Below are 19,522 nucleotides of genomic sequence, written 5' to 3'. Positions count from 1 at the left end.
ATTTGTTGTTCAAAGGTGCTATATACATAAAGTTATTATAAAGGAATATACTGCAGACAAAATACACTTTTAAATTGAAGGTAGAGTAAAAGTACAAATCTTTGTCCTACTTTATTTTCCAGTTTTATTTTTGTAGAGAAATTTAAAACAAAATCCACGTCACAAAATATCAGCAATGAATTCAACTTGAACAACTTAAAATGGTAAAAGATTTATGAATAACGATTAGTAAAAAAAAAAAAGTATATCTATTACTAGTGTATTTATTAACAGAGTACATGTAGAAAATGCAGGAGGTTTACAGAATGCTTAGCTGTTAAACTGGGTGCCATTTCCTCCAAATAAACCACACGCATGCAGCCTGTAAACATTTTAATACTTCCTCCTGGTTTCCGAGTCATCTAGTAAAAGGATGTTATGGTGTCAGGATTAGTGTCACAGCTGTTGTGAAAAACACACACACACACACACACAGCAGTAAGTTTATGACAGCACAGGCCACCGGCAGAGGGCACAGCAAGCCTATGAGGCAGGTCACATGCACTCTGGTCCAACCTTTCCCAAGGTTTCTTATGCAAGACTTTCCCTGGGATTGTCCTCCCTCACACTACTGCTCGGCAGTCACGTCCACATGCAGCTGGTGTAAAATAGCCTCATAAATGTCTTCGGAAAACCTCACCACTCTATGAACTGGAAAAACTACAATCAGTGCAGTCAAACACCTGACTTAAGTTAAAGAAAGAAAAAAAAAGAAAGAAAAACCAACACTTTCCCTGATGTTATATTCCTGTCCATTAGGAAGTGTATGGCACCAATATGAAGTTAAATAATCCATCCTGAGCCAGCTGCTTCCTTCCCTCTTGCCCGCTTGGAGCTGCTAAGCCGTGTGGAATATGCAGCTCGAAAGAGGATGTGATTTAATCACATTACTGCTTGATCAGCCCTGCCTGAGTCATGGCCCTTAACTCCTGGCCTCTAAATGAATCACAGATCCACTAAGTCAGGGACAATTTGTATGTCACTGTGTTCAAATCAGCTGCCTTAATACGATCCAGTCAAACAACGTCCAATGTCCACACCCTTCCCCAGGCAGCACCGCATGGGATTGGCAGCGAGCAGAGGTGGAATGTGACAAAGTACATTTACTCAACTGTACCTAAGTACACTTCTGAGGTACAGTTAAGTCTTTTCTTTTCATGCCACTTTATACTTCTATTTGAGAGAAATATTGTACTTTTTACTGCACTACATTTATCTGACAGGTTCAGTTACTTTACAAATTAAGATTTTTGCACAAAAAGTTGATAAGAGCTTATCATTTTTCATTAAAAAAAGAAAACACATTTCATGGTTCAAACACTTGCAATGTTGAGGTTTTTCTATTCCATCGAATCAGCAGATTAATCCATGATGAAAACAATTAGTTGCAAAAATTGTCCCAGGGGACATTTTCCTGATTATACTTACATACTTTTTTATTTTCAGTGCAGGACCTTTACTTGTTGTAGTATTCGACAGATCTGAATACTGGTTGAATGATTTCCCCCATAACGTGTGAGATAAGGACTTCCCTCTCTTGTAGTGTGTTTATCCCATCTGATTATTGTTAAGATAATGAGCTGCTCTGATGAAGGAAACAAATATTTCCAGAAACCATTAATACATTTTCTATCTAGATTAGTATAGTGAGTTCACTACACCACAGTGGCTACAGCTTTCAAAAACCTGTTAACTGAAATCTGGCAAGCTTCCTGCCACTCACACATTTCCTTGTAATGGAAGAGAAGAGTTGGATTGTGCAGCTAATAGAAGTCTTGTGGTTTCTCCAGTTCCAGGTCTCATGATTTCATGGAAAGGCATCAGACTCACTAAACCCATGACATGGCTAAAAGGGCACCCCTCTTCTGTAACTCACTGAAACACGGCCGTTTGAAAATCAGGAGACACTGTGTGTGTGTGTGTGTGTGTGTGTGTGTGTGTGTGTGTGTATAAATCACACAGGGATTATCACATGAGTCATGGTTTACATAAGTATACAGGCTTGGCACAGGTTTATGTCAAGGGAGGAAAGGAGACAAAGAGGGAACATTCTTTATGAATGAATCTGTTTTCACATCATAAGTGACAAACTAAACTAGAGTTTATCACAAAGCCACTTTACTTATTTTATCATGCATGTATTTTTATGGGCTGTTTATTTTACCAAATCATGGAAACCTCATACTATAGTGTATTATGTTAAATCCTGACTGAACCGATGAGAAAAAGGAAGGATGCTGTACTTAATTTGTAGATATTACTCAGGTGTATCCATTGACATTGAAACATAAAAACAAAAGAAATGTAGAACACAAACATGTTTAGGACATAAGACACTTTGTCATTGAAGGCATACAACACAATTACATTTGTTAATTTTTTAGTGACCCGCAACAATACAGGACAAGATAAAAACAAGGTACTAAAAAAGGTTCAAAATAAATAATTGCAAAACACGTCAGGCAGGGCCATCAGAGTGGGGGGGGGAAAAAGGGGACTGAGTGCCCAGGGCTCTCACGTGAGGAGGGCCCAAAAAGATGCTAGAATGAATAGCTGTGGATGCGGGGAGGGGCCCATAGAAAAAGCCTTTCTACAGGTATAATTTTGTGTTACGCTCCTGACGTCAGGTAAAGTGTTGGGAGTACATTTAGCAGCAGTTGGGGGTGGGTGGTAATATTTAGAGTCAGTCCTCAACAGCTATGGAAGGGTGGGGGGGGGGGGGATGATGGAGGTTACAGCTCTGGGGGGAAAAGCTGTTCTTCAGTCGGTTTGTTCAGGCTTCGATGGCTCTGTATCGCTTCCCTGATGGCATGGGAAAAACAAGACTTTGACCTGGGTGTCCAAGTTTGGGTGCACAGTTCCCACAATCCTCTGTGTCGTTTTTTTTAAATAAGTCTTTCTGGCTCTCGTCGGTGCAACTGGCATACCACCGTGGCTCAGTCGCAGCAAAATACTCTACGGTGCTTCCGTGGAAGTTTATCAGGGGCCGTTTGTTCCGTGTGTAAGCATTAAAGCAAAGTGGTTATGCATTCTGATTTATGAGCAGATAAAAGCTCAAGACTGTAGCCATCAACAAATGCATGAACACATAAATAGATTTTTCAGTGGATAATATCTCTGCCTTTGCCCTGCCAATGAATCCTTGGGCCTCTCACATATCTGCTAATGTTTCTGTGGCCAGGCATTGTAAATATCTACAAGTACTGATCATGACTGCAGTCTTTTGCTAGTTGGTAAAGGTACTCTGGAGACTCTCAGGAGGTGATGCTGGGGCTCTGGAGGCCATGGGCTATTTGTTTTTTTTAATCAATTTTGGTACTTCAAGTGAGAGTTTGTGAACGCGTCTGTTATTGACAAAGGACAAACAATTACAGCTTCTAAGGGCTTGAAACAGGTTTAATATCCTGTGTCGCTGTCGCCGATACTACGCACCTGTAACCCAGTCAAGGAAAGGGTTAACAGAAACTTACTACTGGCCAATCAGAGGTGGTTGTGCCAGACTCCCGCCTTTGGCTGAGTCTCTATCTATCTGTCAGAGGGAGAGCAGGAGTGTGGTTGTGAAGTTTAACGCTGGTAGTCCCCAGAGAAGAAGTTGGTCATTTCATGGCGCAGATTAGAACCCAAATTGAAACGTAAGCAACTAAATTGGCTTAATGTGAGAACATTGAGTTACTGTGACTTAAAGTCTCAGGTTTAGTTGAAAACATTAGCCGACGTTGTTCAGTAGCTAACTCAGATTATCGACTAATGAAATTAATAATTTAGCTGGGGGGGGGGCACTGTATCTGTGTCACATTCTCTTTAGGGGCTGAGCCCCCCTAAAGGTCTGATCCTAGAATCACCCCTGCTGGAGGTCCTCATAAAGTTGATGTGCTTAATTTCACCATCATTAAATTATGTTCCATTTATTTTAAACCAAAACACTTCCCCTCCCCAGATGAACAGATGATCTCTGAATCTGTTACACTTACGCTTGCTTGGGACGAAATATTATCAAACTAGGGCGCAAACTAATGAAAAGTATTTCTCCTAGAACAAATATGCAGCTTTTAAAAAGCCCTTAAAACCCCTTTTTCTCATCCAGTTATAAGTAGACATAGGACGCTACCTAAAGACAAAAACATTCTGCCAAATTTGAAGAGTTTGTGGTTTTGAGAAATATTTCACATAAGAGATTACTGTATTGTGGGGGGTGTTGGGTGTCTCACCAATATCCAGTGAGCTGGATTTAGCTGGTAAAATTGATGTCATATACTTCAACGTGTTCAGTTTAACAACATTTGAATCAATATGTGACGACACTGACAGGTCAGTAAAATGTAATTAAACCAGACAGACACTATCTTGACAAAGCAGATTAGCTGAGTTTATGAGTGTTAAAGTCTTGGTAATGTAGAGGGTCAGAGGGTTTAAGGCTAACACGAATCATTACTGTATGTAATGAGGAAATGTGTGGAAAATTTACAAAAACAAGCCAGTTGTTTTTTTGGTTAATTTGATTAATTGCCAATTTGTTTGAATACACAATATCCACTCCAATGGTGCTTAGGACAGGTCTCACATTATTATCTGTTAAAAATTGCCATGGTCCTAAAGTTAATCCTAAATTTCAACAAAAAGAGGAAAGGCCCTAGGCACTCTTTTTGCAAAAAGTTAAAAAGTAAAATAAAGACTTTTAATTTTTTTTGCGAAGAGTGCATAGGACCCTTCTCCTTTTTAAATCTTGTGTTCCCTTCCAAAGAGCACCTTTATTATCTGAACTTCTGAGCACTCCAGGCCTTTTTTCTTCTTAATCCTAAATTTATTCCAGAATATATATATATTTGTGTTTAAAGAAATAACCACAAACAGCAGGGTTGATAGCCTAGCTAATTTTTGCCCCTGGCAATTGAATAGAAATCAATACTTATCTGAACATATAAAATATCAGTGGTAAAAGTATTAACATTATGCAGAATGGCCCTTTTCACAATCACATATTACTGGATGGTAACTAGTGATGCATTATGTACAAGTACTTTATAATGCTGGGAAGCTTGTGAAATCCCCCCTGTGGATCAATTCACAACAAGTGTAACAAAACACAATTACATGTTTGTTGGTTACTTTGCATTATTAATCTGTTTTGAATCTGCAAAGTAAAAGTTATGAAATAGATGTAGTGGAGTAAAAAGTGCAACACTAACTAAATCGAGGTTTAGAATTTCACTTCCAGTATGTTAGAGCTCAATTAGGTTAATAGTTGCATCTTAATCAGAATCAGCTTTATTGGCCATGTTTGCGTAAACATACAAGGAATTTGACTCTGGTTAATCTTTGCTCTCAAAGTACAACACTCACTAAACATATGAAGAATTAAAGCTGCAAGCAGCGTTGGACGGGCCCTCGCACCTCTGCATGCGTCGGGGTTACTGGCGGACACTGCTCTTTGTGACCGTGCATTTGCACGGCACTCAGACACTGCAAATTGTCACCAATGAAAAGGGAACTCCATGCTGAGTTCAATGATACCTCACAAGAATCTACGTCCTATAGTTTATTAGCTGTGAAAGGGGGCGTGGCCAAAGCATAGGGGTCACTGCTGAGTTCATTGATACCTCACATTAGACTCTACCTTAAAGGGTCACCAGTTATGAAAGGGGCGTGGCTTAAGCATAGGGGGCAGGCCAAACTATCACCAATGATTAAGGAACCATCTGCTGAGTTCAATGATACCTCACACAAGACTACCTTAAATGTTTCAAATATTATGAAAGGGGGTGTGGCCGGAGTAAGTGGGCGTGGTTAAATTATAGGGGGCGGCTCAGTATCACACGTAGACCACACAAGTTTCATGTAAATCGAATGTTTGTCATATAAGGCCGATTTCCTGTTGCCAGCGGGGGGGGGGCGCGCTATGACCAAAAGTCAATATTGGCCTGTACATGTCCTCAGGCCTGGACTCTTGTTGATTGTGTGAAATTTCAAGCAGATATGACAATGTACACTGTAGAGACAGCCACTTTCTCATCTAAGCTAAACACTCAAAATGGCTGCCACGCCCACACCATTTGACAAAGTTTCTTTTAATAACTTTTCATCTTTAAAAGGTGTTGAGATGGTACAGACCAAATTTGAAGTCCATCGGATGAAATCTCTAAGAGGAGTTCATTAAAGTACGAGATGTGGAAATGGCCAAAATTGCACTAATTTCGAACTTTCAATTAAAAAATGGCGGACTTCCTGTTGGGTTTAGGGTATGGCATCAAAGGTTTTTTGTACGTCTTGACATGCTACATATGTGTACCAAGTTTCATAAGTCTACATTAAAACGTACTGCAGGGGCTCAATTTGTTTATGACTTTGTAGGGGGCGCTAGCTAGCCATTTTTGTGCGTCTGTTCCCGAAACCCTTAAAATATGTACTTTTGGTGAGTTTTTTTTAAAATGTTAAGCCCCTCAAAAAGGCAATTCATTTGCTGCGAAAATAATTCCTTAAGTTTCAATAAAAACAGAAAGGACAGTAAGAAATATTTAAAAAAAAAAAAATACTGTTAACCCTTGTGTTGTCTTCCTGTCGACCATGCACTTGTTGTCCTCTGTTGGTCTGTTTTGCCTTTTTATAAAGCATAAAGTATAGTATCACCCAATTCTATTGTGCACCTTCTAGCCAACTTCATTCCAACTTATCACCAATAGTTTTACACGCATTTCTTTTTTTTTTAATTTATGGCCAATAAACCATTTACTGTACATGAAATTATAACTTATTTTGGAGCACAATAGGCAGAAATTATGAATCATTTTCACTATAGGTGAAGCTTAGATGAATATATGTTGATGGATTATCACAGACTGGTATATGTCGATGTTTAGTCATTTTATTATTTTGAATGGCAGAACATATTTCCGAAAAAGAAACTTTGAAAACGGGTCAAATTTGACCCGAAGACAACACAAGGGTTCAGTATAACAATACAATAGAGTTTACGAATTTACAAGAAATATACAACAACAACAATTGAAGAGAGGGAAGGAATAGTGAATCTGGAGCATGACACGGTTGTACTCCTCAGTGTATTTTCTTGTGCTCCTCAGTCTATTTCCTTGAAGCCCCAGTCTACATCCAGGTACTCATCCTCAGTCTATTTTCAGTGGTATAAACAGGGGGCGGAGCCTGCTTCCAAAAGGAGTGGATTTGGTGACGTCACCCGAGCCAGCGCCCCTGCGCACCACACAAGTTGCAACACGCGCTCACGGTTCACCCACCGAGAAGAAGCTCCAGACGTCAGTTGAAACATGGCGTTGAACAGGAGCGCTGTCACCAGTGTACAGAGGGGAACAAAAACCGCTGCCACGGCCACTGCGTTTCTCTAAAAAGTCAGCGACGGATTACATTCTCTTCTGCTGAAGCTTGCCGGAGCGCGTTTATCTGCAATTCATCCTTTTTTTGCTACTTCTGGGGACGGAAGGTAACGTTACAGCCAGTAACGTTACAGGATAAGAACGTTTACCTGGACAATTTGACCACAGAATATGTGCCGATTTATTTAGCTAGCTAGCTAACCAACGTTTATTTACGCGGTAGGAGCTAACGCTTAGTAGCTAACGTTATCGATCCTGTCAAGCCTTCAGCTATTTGGGTTAACTCCTTGTGCACTCAGAGGTAACGTTACTAGTCAGTAATAACATGATTCGGTGAACTGTTGCTGCTTAAATTGCTTCTCACTCAGGTCCCGTGAGCGTAAATGTAATACACCTGAGCGTCAAATACCAAGTTGATAGAATTTGTATACTTTAAAAGCCAAATAGCGTTGAGGAAATGTCAGACAATCAGAGCTGGAACTCGTCCGGTTCCGAGGAAGATGTAGAGCCCAGAGATGAGTCTGGACATCTTGTCGGCGTCGTCGACTTGAGCGGAGTCCTTAGTAAGGTAAGTCATGTTTTTGGCCAAACTCGATTTCCTTCGAGTTAGCTCGGTCAATGTCACTGCCAAGTCCTAATTCAGGAAAAAGCCAAACAGCCAGGTGTTGTGGCGTTAAAGCATTTGGGTTGCAAACACATAGTCACAGTGGGTACATTTCCACCACAACAAATAATGCGCAGCATTGCTTGGAATAGACGTGACTGAGGGATGAGCCATACTAAAAAGGGATGAATTAGCTGTTATGTGGAGGCGCTAATTCGTGTAATATGACTCAATTGTTTTGCTATTCAGGAGTTGACAGCTTTATTTTAATAGCAATTTGGGAAGAAAAAAACACAACAACAAATCATGACAAATCTACTTAAGAATAACTGCTCATCAGCTGGTGAACTCACAGGTTAATCTTTAATGATTGCCAGTGCCAAACCAAACTCCTATCTGCCTGTTTTTGTAGACACCGATGCTTGGGCAGTTTTTGTTGGTAATGAGGGGATCAAAAGGGAGATGAAGGCTGGAAGAAGAAGAACAATAACAACTATGAAATCAACTTATGTTTGTTTTGGACCGAAAGATTAGCTCCGTCTTGCACGGCAAATACACCACTGTATAAAATTCGCCTCTCAGGAATAGACGGGTAATCCCCACTGAAGCAAAAGGAAAGCGCCCCCCCCCATTGAAAATGAGCAGTGGGGCATGAAATGCAGCAGCTAGCTACATTGGCTCATAGATCCCTCTATTCATTTACTGTGGTAATGAGTGGAGCTAAAAGTGCATAGCTCATTCCAGGTTTATACATGTGAGATTACCTGTATATTAATGTTAAACCTGTAGTATAGGTGTTCAGTTGCATAGAAATGTTTGCACAATTCTGTTACCAGTATAATTAAGTAGTGCAGCTATTCTTTGGCCTAGTGTACCGTTACATGTGCAGACATTAACGTTTCCCTATCAAAAAGATTAAAAAGTCGTGCTGATTTTGTAATCGACTACTGAACGGCTCATTTCAAAAAGGTTAAAGCAGGCCCTCTGCATATTCCTTTGCCATGTCTACTATGATAATGTGGATACAGCAAAGGGTGTTAGTGTTAAGGGAAAATGATCAGTGATCCTGTAAATATTGCGTTAACAGTATGCAAGGTGCAGGAAAACCTTTGCTGGGATGCTGGTACAAGTCAACTATGTTTGCACTGTGTTAAAAAAAAAAGAAAAGAAGCTATTGTTGATCTATTCTGTTTTCTTCAGTAAACAGTTAAATCTCCGGCTAGACAAAGTCTTGGTAACCTTTTTGGCCAAACGCTTCTGCTCACTTTGTTTTGGTCCAATTGAACACAGTTTTAATTAGTTAAGCTGTCGCAAGCTAACGTGGTATTCATGTCACTGTGTCTAAACAGATTGCATGCTGACCCGCTAGCCAAGCATATTGTGAGATTAAGCCGATCTGCATTCAGAAAAGCTCACCTCTTCAATCATACTAAGCCCTTTACACGTCATAAAGCTTGAGGATTAATGAGGCCATTAAATCCCACATATGAGCCAACTCACATCAGTGCAAACATACACATACTGTAGTTTTTACGTTTGTAATGTACACTGAGTTGCCAGTAAAATGGAAACTACTCTCAAATAAAAGTCCTTTAATGAAGCCAGGAAACCTTTCAATACAACATCACCACAAAGTGCAGCCTCTAAACCATTTGAATAAATGTCCAAAGAACCAAAGTAGTAGTCTCAACAACTGGAAAGTGGTATTTTAAATGAAGGTGGTATTTATTGCAAAGACATAATATTCCATTACATTGTAGAAATGTTTTTTTTATTTCTCTTGACCCTCAGCATACAAAAAGATAATTAAAGCGCTTTATTTTTCCAGTGGACAAATTACATCCATGGATGGCAGGACCGTTGGGTGGTCCTGAAAAACAACACACTGAGCTACTACAAGTCTCAGGATGAGACGGAGTATGGCTGTCGCGGTTCCCTCTGCCTTAGCAAAGCTGTTATTACTGTGAGTACTCATGACTTTCTTTACTACAAAGCAGCGCTCCTCCTTTCTGTTGACTGTGCTTCAATATGACACAATCTTTTTACTGCAAGCAATAGAGCGTATGACAAAAGCTCTGCGTTCTTGATTGCAGTTTCTGTTGCGCAATATTGGCCCTTTGAAATCTCTTACAAGAATGTATGCCGTTTGTGTAAGAGGGCTACAGTTTCCAAGAAATAGGAACCATCACTCTCGCTATTAAGCCACCAAACAGACAAATTTACTGTGACACCCATCCACTGCTAATCAAGACCTGAGAGGATACTTTTATTTAAATTGCAACGGTAGCCACAAACTACCCTTCTGTGTCACTTCACCTACAGCTTCAGCTGATATTCTGAAGACGTGTTCTAGTTCAAAAAAGCCAAACAACCAGGTGTCGTGGAGGCTTGACCTTCTCCTATTGGTTGACTAGCTGTAATATGGACAGGCACATTTGTGAAATATGACTCAATTATTTTGCTATTCAAAGTTGACATAGCTTTGTACACCTTTAAATAATCAGGTCAGCAATTTGGGGAACTAAGATTCAATTATTACATATAAAACTAAAGAATATCATTTGCCATCAGCTGATGAACTCACTGGTCGATCTATCTTGATTGGCAGTGCCTACACAAACTATTTTATCTGCCTAAATGCTTGGACAGGTTTTGTTGTTGGCAATGATGTAATCAAAAAAGTAGATGAAGGCTGGAGGAAGAACTGCAACTGTATAAAATTCATCAAATGTTACCTTTGGCCACACTTTTTCCCACATTGCATGCTTTGTTTAAATGTCAAGCAATCGTGTCGCAATGTGATGCAACGAAAATCATTCGCTTCTAATAAAAAAAAAAAAGTTTTAGTTGTGCGTTTGGTTTGCTTGTGGAAACAACTCAGAAGAACTTTTAGCAGGAGCAAGAAATATAAAATGCTGCTTCACTTTTATCTGACCAAAGTAGGTTTTTCAGTTTCCATTTTATTAACACAAAGTCAAGGTATTCTAACGCTGTAATATACCATCCAAATCAACATGAATGGGATAAGCTGATCACATGAGGCGCACACACTGATTCTGCTTCTTTGGGGTGTTCTACCCACCTCATAGTTTAGAGAAGTTTGGTATACAATATACAAAATGTGATTCAGATGTTAGGCATCCACCATATGTTTCTATTAAATCCATGAAGGGATCCATGTGCAGGCCTAAGGCTTGATTTATTGTCAGCAATTCTAAAATCAGATTAAGAACTTTACCCTGGATTTCTCAAAAACTTGTTCTTCAACTCTAGGTGAAGTTATTGTTTTACAAAAACTCCTGATTATGTCCCAAGTTATGTTTGAGCGAAACTGGTCAGGTGACAGTTATAGTTTCATAACATGCTATAACCATCATGACTGGTAATGCTAAGACTCAGTGCATAGGATAGGCCAAGACATTGGAGCAGCAGTAACAGTAGCTTACAGTATATTGAAGCAGACTCCCAAGCCTATCAGACTTTTAATAAATATACTGTCTCAGAGATCCAAAAGGGGCTTCCACACTGCTAAACACAGAGAAAATAAATCCCAATGTGTCAACGGTGATTGTGTTCACACTGTTGAACCTTGCATTATGTTTCAGTGGGAACTCAGGGTCACTCATTGACTGAAGCTCCATATGAGTCTCTCTAAACCGTAACAAGGGAAATTAATAAGTTGCTGTTCCCAGGCGGCATAAAGCAGGCATGGCTGCTATTTGTTCAGCTTCATCCATTCCCAGCTTACGTAAATAACCTCCATGTGGCACTCTACTGTAGTCATTTCTCAGGCCAATGGAAAATGCCTCAAAACTCTGGGGTGTAAATAACAAAGTTATAGCTGGTGACCTGACAGTAATGCGAAAAAAAAAATGTTTTGAACAAAAGGGTTGTTTTTTTTCCCTCCCCTTAGTTTCATTTCCCCTCATGGCTTTCATATTAACTCTCAGACACAGATGCACCATGGTATAGTATGTTATCAGACATAAGACATTGATGTATCCAAGTGTATTTAGTATTAGTTAAGAGTAAGGAATATCTACTTTCATAGAGGCTTCATACTTTGTTGTATGAATTTGGCCCAGAGTTAGGAGCTTGGATCAGAGGCTGCTGATACCATGGGAATAAAAAAATAAATAAAAAAATATGAATTCTGAATAAAGAATAAAAGCTTCCACAGAAGACTTGTCGTCATACTGTATGCATTAGGGCCAAAACTAAATTATTTCCATTATTGAGTAATCTTCTGATGATCTTTCTCAATTGTTTTGTCCATAACCTATCAGAAAATAGTGAGAAATGCCCATTTTAATATGGTGCAGACTTCAAATGGCTTGTTTTGTCAAATCAACAGTCCAAACCCCAAAAGGTATGCAATTTACTATCATATGACACAGAGAAGCATTACATTCTCACATTTTAAGAAGCTGCAAATGACAAATGATTATCAAAATAGTTTGCGATTAGTTATCTGTTGATCAACCAATAGATTGTTGATTGATCATTGCAGCTCTAGTGTGCATATATGTAATTAGTTCACAGGGAAGTCTGTGGTTTAAGTTGCACTGAGTCAGTCCCAGATTTCAGTTAGGGAGCTAATGTTGAGAAACCTGGGCAGACCTGAACGTGAGATGTGTTCATTGCAGAACAACCACAGAAAATGCCCAGAGGCATTTCTCAATAGAGCAAATTGACACAGTATTAAAAACTCAAGATTGGTGCTATGGTTGCTAAACCAACCTAGGCTCGTACTACCAAGGACACACATACTAAAGGCTAGCTTAGTAGATAACATGAATCAACTCTCCTATCCCTGCATGCTGCATTTAACTTGAGAGTGAGTTTAACTTGTGGCTCTTCCCTACGTCTAATAGGGGTTGTGCTGTGTTTGGGACTCACCCAGCCACTTCTCGTCTGCGCTCCAAACCGGCCTGCTCGCTCCAGTGTCTCTCAGCTGTGTCCTCCAGCCCGCTCTGAGTGTAGTTGTTCAGTTTTAAAAAAGGGACATAATTGAGGTGTGTGGGGAAACAAGAGCAGCTTCTGTCTTCATCAGGTTTCTTACAGTGTGTCTGCCTGCAGCTTGCTGGGTTTAATTGATTAAACAAGCTGCAGGTGCAGCTTGTTGGGCTTAATTGAGTCAAACACCACACCCCACATATGTGCATATGTCAGTCTGATCCTGTCAATCAGGCTAAAACCACACCTACTCGCTACCATCCCCGGTTCCTCCACTTGCTTCCCTTCCACGTGTCTTAGTCCGTCCCCCCGAGGAAGCATGGGAGAGACGGAGGACATCATAGGAGGAGAGAGGAAACGAGGAAATGTGTTTATAGAGGGACGAGACGTCCTTTCCTCTGAAGCGCCATGTGAATTCGTCAGCTGTATGGGCGGAGTTAGCAACGGCTTTCAGCTGCATGGCTTCCGGAAAGGCTGCTCTCTTGTATCCTCGCTCATGGCTCTTCAGAGATCCCTCCTCAATCCTTTATCCTCTGTCCTCGGGGCAGGAATAAGAGCTTTGAGGTGGCCTTCACGAAGGAGTGCCAGAACAACGTTCCGGTTCAACCGAGAAGCAAGGAGCTATTAAATAAGGGATGTGAGATGCACCTATAGACTGAACACAATAAATTAGCCATAAAAACAGCTTACGATAAAATGCAATCAAATTTACTTTAAACTACTGCCTCAAGTTTCATCTGACCTAAACATCTGTTTGACACATTCTTGACTAAAAGGGAGGATATATTGAAGTGCTGCATGATTGGATTGCATTATACACTGTTCGTTAAACAATGGTACAGTTAGGTCACAACAAGCATCCTCTTTTTGTGTTCACAGCCACCTTCATTACTCGGAAACTTCAGGACACTGAATTAGATACCATTCAGTGTAAATTAAAACCAACATATCTGGTGTCCTGGACGGGATTAAATAGAAATGTTAACTAGCTCACTTTAAAATACTGTTGTTGCATCGGCTATTGCTAATAGTTCATCTCCCTATGTTCTATACATTCAATGACAAACATGAAAACCATTCAACTCTGTATTGACATGGACTATCTTGTCATGCTATTCCAAGTTGCAGGTACATTGTAAGGTTGTTTGTTGGTGCCAATGTGTCTCTTCACAACACTTCCTTCAAAGGCTGCTTATCACCATTTCCATTTTTAGATTCATGGTCAGTTATTAAGAGCACACTGGCCTACTTGTAATTCCCTCTCTCACTGGAATAGTGAGTAGTGCAGACTGAATGTATAGAAGCTTAGTGCTGGATTGTTTTTAGTTCTTCAAGGCAGGGGCTCTGGATGCAACAATTGGGCTTTTTTTCCTCTCCATATCTTGTCACAAAAGGATAGGGAAAGCAAATGACTTAAGGTCAACTGGAGATTGAATAGACCGTTGGGAATGACGTCAGGCGTGGTGGAAATTGCAAAGTTTCTTCAACTAGGAAATAAGACTTCCTTGTGACTTGGGATTTCCTCTACATAAGGAGGGTCAAGAACCACATGTCCAAGTCTGTAGCTGTGTGTGCGCGTGTGTGTCGTTTTTTAGCCTTCCTGTTCCTTGACTTTCACTCTGACCACTTGGTGAGTCAGTGTTTCCTGCACAAGGGGGGCCACTGGGATCCCGTTTTGGTGTCCTAAGTCCACAGAAAGATGTTCCTGGCAACAGGCCTCAGTAATAATGATGAAAGAACAACATACTATATTTGTCTGAATCTCCTCTGAAGAGAGCATAATTATGATGTTTAAATTTGCACAAATGAGTAAAGAAATCCAGTTAGGTCTGGTGTAGCTAGGGTTTCTCAGTGTTTGCGTTGGTTTCAGTCCCACCTATGTTTTTTTTAGGTATTGAAAATCACAAGCTTTTTTTTTTTTTTTTGAAGGGAGCTCCCATCCTTCAGTTCTGGAGACTGTGACTGCAAACACGTACACACCAGCCCAAAATGGTTTGGAAGGGAGAGGACAAAAGGGCAGTCTTTTTGAAGCCGAGTAGGAAGTTTGTGTTTGAAGAAAATAGAGACAGTATAAAGCTGTCTCATCATTCGGTTTTGGCATTTATAGTACTTGTTACACTACGGTACAGGCGGAAAAACAACTTGATATCTTTAGCTGTAAATTATTTCATAAAATGTGTTTCTCCCCTTCCTTTCCGGTTCTCCCCCCATCATGCTCTCCCTTATAAAACCATACGTTTGAAAACTATCCAAAGCAAAGATGACACAGAAATATGAGTCCCTAGTATCAAAGACCTCGGCACTGATTATCTGAATGTATGATATGTTTAGTGTTGAGCTACTGCTGGGCCCCACAAAAAGGGAGGTATTTGACAGCTCATGGAAATAGTTACTGGCAGAGGCTCCTCGCCATCAACAAACAAAAGGATGATCACACAATCCCCTGAATTAACAAAAACGGCTCAGTTGTGTGTCTGCTTTGGTATCTTAGTGGGCACGACTTTCATTTTTGTGTTGTGGTTATTTTGTTACACACACACACACACACACACACTGGGCTTCTTCACGGTCTACTTGTTGTCCTGGATAGTTTTAAAAATGTATTAAGTAACATTATACGAAAGCTTTCAAGGTATGGCAAAGATGTATTTCCTTTTTGATTTATTCCTTATTTGATTTTGTCCTTTTAACCGAGCAAGATAATCGAAATATGGATTTGTCCTGGGATCCAAAGTGCTTTGCTGCAAAACGCTGCAATACTCATCCATCCATTTCTTTATACCTGCTTGTCTGGCTTGTTGGAAGGTATTCCAGCATTCAGTGACTAGGCAACAGAAATTCTCCAACTCTTCACATTGACTTCGTTCTACATCATCACCCTGTGTTTCTCTGGTTGTTCATTCATCAACCACACACATGCACAAGTAGACAAGACTCACAAACCAAACCAAACACTGCACACTGTCTTTTTTTTTTTTTGTGTCTGCTTTCCTTTCACATAGAGCCCAGGCTGAGATCAACGTCAGCATTTCATGTCATCTGGTAATGTGCAATGCTGCTAAAATGACCTTCCAGTGATGGATTGTTATTTACTGTAGCCTTGGATCCCAGTAACCTTCTCTGACCCAGTGCAGGATTTCATTCCCCAACCATGGCTTCCAGTCAGTATACCCATGACCCCATAGTCCAGAGGGGATCAAGAGGAATCCATTTTCTCATTTTCCTAGCAACCAAATGACACTAAAATCCCATCTACTAGCCAACCAAACACTTGCAAATTGTGTGGAACACTCCAGCATTCTCTGTAATTTAACATGGGTTTAGTGTAGTATAGTCATAGGAGTTACTTCTTTTGTAGTCAGGTTTTTTATTTTCCTTTCTGCATGTAATATTTTTGTTCTTTTTTGGGGGGTTTTTTTCAGCAGAAAAAGTCTTTGTGTTTTAGAAGAGAAGGAGGCTGTTGAAGTTGTCTGTTGATCTTTTTGACTTGCTAACAAATGGGAGGGTTAAGGAGGAAACGCATTTGTTTCCTTCTTCACTTGTGCTTCCTCTTTTTGTCGGTCTATGCCGCTGGTGTTGGAACTTTTGAAATGAGCATCTGCTTGGGCAAGCTTCCAGCGTTCAGCCTCATATTGTGCATTATTGACACGGAGCATCTGGTCTTGGCCTCAGTGCCGTCCAGGTGTCGGGCAACACAGCCAAGTCGCGCTCCTCCAATGAAATCTCTTTTAAGACACCATAGTGGGCCATTTAATACTCTGCCAACTCACTGAAGTAACACAATCTTCGGTAATGGTTTGGGCTCAGGCTGTCTCTGGGAACTTGCATTCTCTGGGTGATAATAGAATGCGAGCTTGCAGTAGTTTTCCCTGTTTTATTATAGCTTGTCTACGTGAAAATAAATGTTTTAAGCAGTGTTAATCTTGCATAGTTTAAATAGAGTTGGTAGACAGGATTAATCCATAAAGTATAATTATATAAAATAAAATTATAATAGCATATTGATTCGCTAACCCAAATAATCGATAAATGCATTCATTTAACAAACGCTACAGTTGTTAATTTCAATCACTAATTATTTCTCTCTGAAAGTGCTTGTCAGTGAAATCAGCGGCTGTAGTCGTTCTTGCAACATGGCAAACTCTCGGCCCTCCACAGATTAATGATCGCATTTATTGTGCATTTCAGATTCACTAAAACGTCCCAGATGTGTTTACTGACTTGTGGCCAACAGAGGAATGCAGAGGTCTCTTCTCCGATGCGGTTTCTTTCTTTTGCTTACAGTCTAAGCTGCAGTCTCTGGCATTCCTGCTCATTCAGTCTTTTTCAAGCGGCGTCCTCAAATACGCTCGGACAAGCCAGACTCTCAATCATATATCAGCCTCTTCTTTTATTGGGATTAGACCTTGAGAGTGATTTAGCATCGGGACTCACTGTAGAGGAGATGTCCTTTCAGAAGGCCGGATGCATTTCGTAAATACTACACAGGTAAATACCGTTGCTGTCACCACCATTCCGTCTACCGCCACCCTCCCCCAACACACACACACATACAGTCCCTGGTTGCTCACCATGCCGGCGCAGCAGTTTCACAGCGCTGACAGCACATTGGAGGGCTATTAAGAATATGCTCCATCCTGCAAGTTGCCTTAAAAGGCCAGTTGTCTGCCACTTCTCCTACAGGACGGTGTCTGAAAATGGAGGCTGCTGTGCCTCTAGTACACTCCTCATCTTCTATCTCTGTGAGATATATAGATATTTACTCCCATCACTGTGACTGGTGGATTGCCATGTTTCTAGTTGTTAAAGCCATCTCAGGAACAGATTGTCACCTACCATGTAGCGCACAGGAGAGGGTTAAACAGTTTGCTATTTCAGTGTCAATTTAATAGCAATCGCCATCACTCACATATGCCTCTCCCTCTGCTCTTCCTGAGCAGGAAAGAGATTTATGTTTCCTCTTGCTATGAAAATAATATGACAGCATTATCACATATATCAAGCCAGCTTGGTTCCTATAACTGGCCTCATTTCACAGAATCCTTCAGTATCTGATCCTCTCTCTGCTTCTATCAGATGTTGAGAGAGGATTTGATAATGATATTAAAATGATCAGCAGCGGTACACTTTCAATGCACACTGACTAGGGACGCAACGATGCCTCATGAATCGGTTAAAAGTCAATATATAAATGTGTAAAGATTACAACCAGTTGAGATTTAAAAAATGAATTGCGATGCAATTTTTAAACAGCTTGTGTTTCTTTTTGTTTTTTTCTTCTTCTATTTATTTATTTATTTATTTATTTATTTATTCTGAAGTGGGATTTGTTTTAAAACTCAAATTATTTTTTCCTTTATTTTTTTAAAGATAAAATACAATTTCAGTTGCACTTTTGATACGAGAACACATCTGTTGTTTATGTAAATAAAGGGATATTTTTCAGTCATTTGTCTGCTGGTGACATTGTTAAAAAAAAATAAAAAAAATAAACGTGAGAAAATCGTGTTGTGAACTCAAAATCGTGAATCGTATTGAATTAGGAGTCGAGTGTATCGTAACATCCCTAACACTGTCTAATCTGACTTTTTGTTCTGTGTCCTTCTTCCTTTTTTTAGCCTCACGAGTTTGATGAGTGCCGGCTGGACATAAGTGTAAACGACAGCGTGTGGTACTTGAGAGCACAAGACCCAGAGCACAGACACCAGTGGATCGACTCCATTGAGCTGCACAGGGTAAGTCACGCGACACGCTAACACAGCAAACTGCTGGCATCAAAAGAAACCAAATCCTTGTCACATTTGCAACAAATAAGAGTCATTTAATACAAGGTTGGATTTGGGAATGTGTGTTTATTGTATGCGTGTGTGTGTTTCTATCAGAGTATCAGAGAGGGAAGGAGAGAGAAGGGAGGAATCCAGGGAGCAATATTCATCCCTTCACCACTGGTGCGTTTGTTGGCAAGTCTGTAGGACTGAGTGCTTCATTTGTCTTTAGCACCGCACTCTGTAGTGTTTGTGTTAACTTGTGTTTATTTAGTCCATCAAATTCTTACTGTGTGAAATAGTTTTAGATGGTTAACGATTGGTGCATGACTCATGTAAAGGCTTTTAACAAAAGGCCCGCTTAGCTAAAAGTTATCTTAACCTTGGACAAACAGTTGGCTCAGAGTTAAGATAATCCCTTTATATACACAGACATTTAACACATGAGTAACCCTGAAATGGGTTAGAAGACTTACTGAGAAAGCTGTGTGAAACACAGTCAACAGATAACCCTGTTTTAAAGATTTTCTGGGGACAGCCCTGAAAAGTTTAGGTTAACCTGCCCTGGAGGAGAGTCCGTTAGCCCTGGACTCATAGTCACGGCTTTCTTGCTTTGTTGTTTGCCTAAAATATCATTCATTCATTCATTCAATCATAATTTATACTCGAAAGATAATTGAGGGGCAGCCCTCATTTGCAATGACATTGAGTCAGAAAACAAGGACAACAACACCATCATAAGAACAGAGAAAGACACTGAAACTTTGGAACTATGGAAAAACAATTTGATAAACAGATCAGGACAACCAGGATGC

At 40.2% G+C, this 19,522-nt stretch overlaps 1 protein-coding gene across 4 annotated transcripts in view; it reads left to right on the top strand.

Annotated features, from left to right (window-relative positions):
* The first annotated feature begins 7,261 nt into the window (after positions 1-7,261).
* LOC144531448 (ceramide transfer protein-like) overlaps positions 7,262-19,522 on the top strand; it is a 28,058-nt gene continuing 15,797 nt past the window's right edge. For 2 of the 4 annotated variants that reach the window (XM_078271590.1, XM_078271588.1), the window contains exons 1-4: positions 7,263-7,950; positions 9,815-9,949; positions 18,561-18,677; positions 18,825-18,890. In XM_078271590.1, the coding sequence (XP_078127716.1) occupies positions 7,840-7,950; positions 9,815-9,949; positions 18,561-18,677; positions 18,825-18,890 (429 nt within the window). In that variant the 5' untranslated portion in view covers positions 7,263-7,839. Of the gene's footprint in view, positions 7,951-9,814; positions 9,950-18,560; positions 18,678-18,824; positions 18,891-19,522 lie in introns of all 4 variants that reach the window. The other 2 variants (XM_078271589.1, XM_078271591.1) reach the window with 2 other exon arrangements.

The sequence above is a fragment of the Sander vitreus genome, chromosome 16, assembly GCF_031162955.1.
Source record: "Sander vitreus isolate 19-12246 chromosome 16, sanVit1, whole genome shotgun sequence".
Taxonomy (NCBI): Eukaryota; Metazoa; Chordata; class Actinopteri; order Perciformes; family Percidae; genus Sander; species Sander vitreus.
The sequence above is the reverse complement of the archived record's forward strand: the minus strand, read 5'-3'. Positions and strand labels throughout refer to the sequence as shown.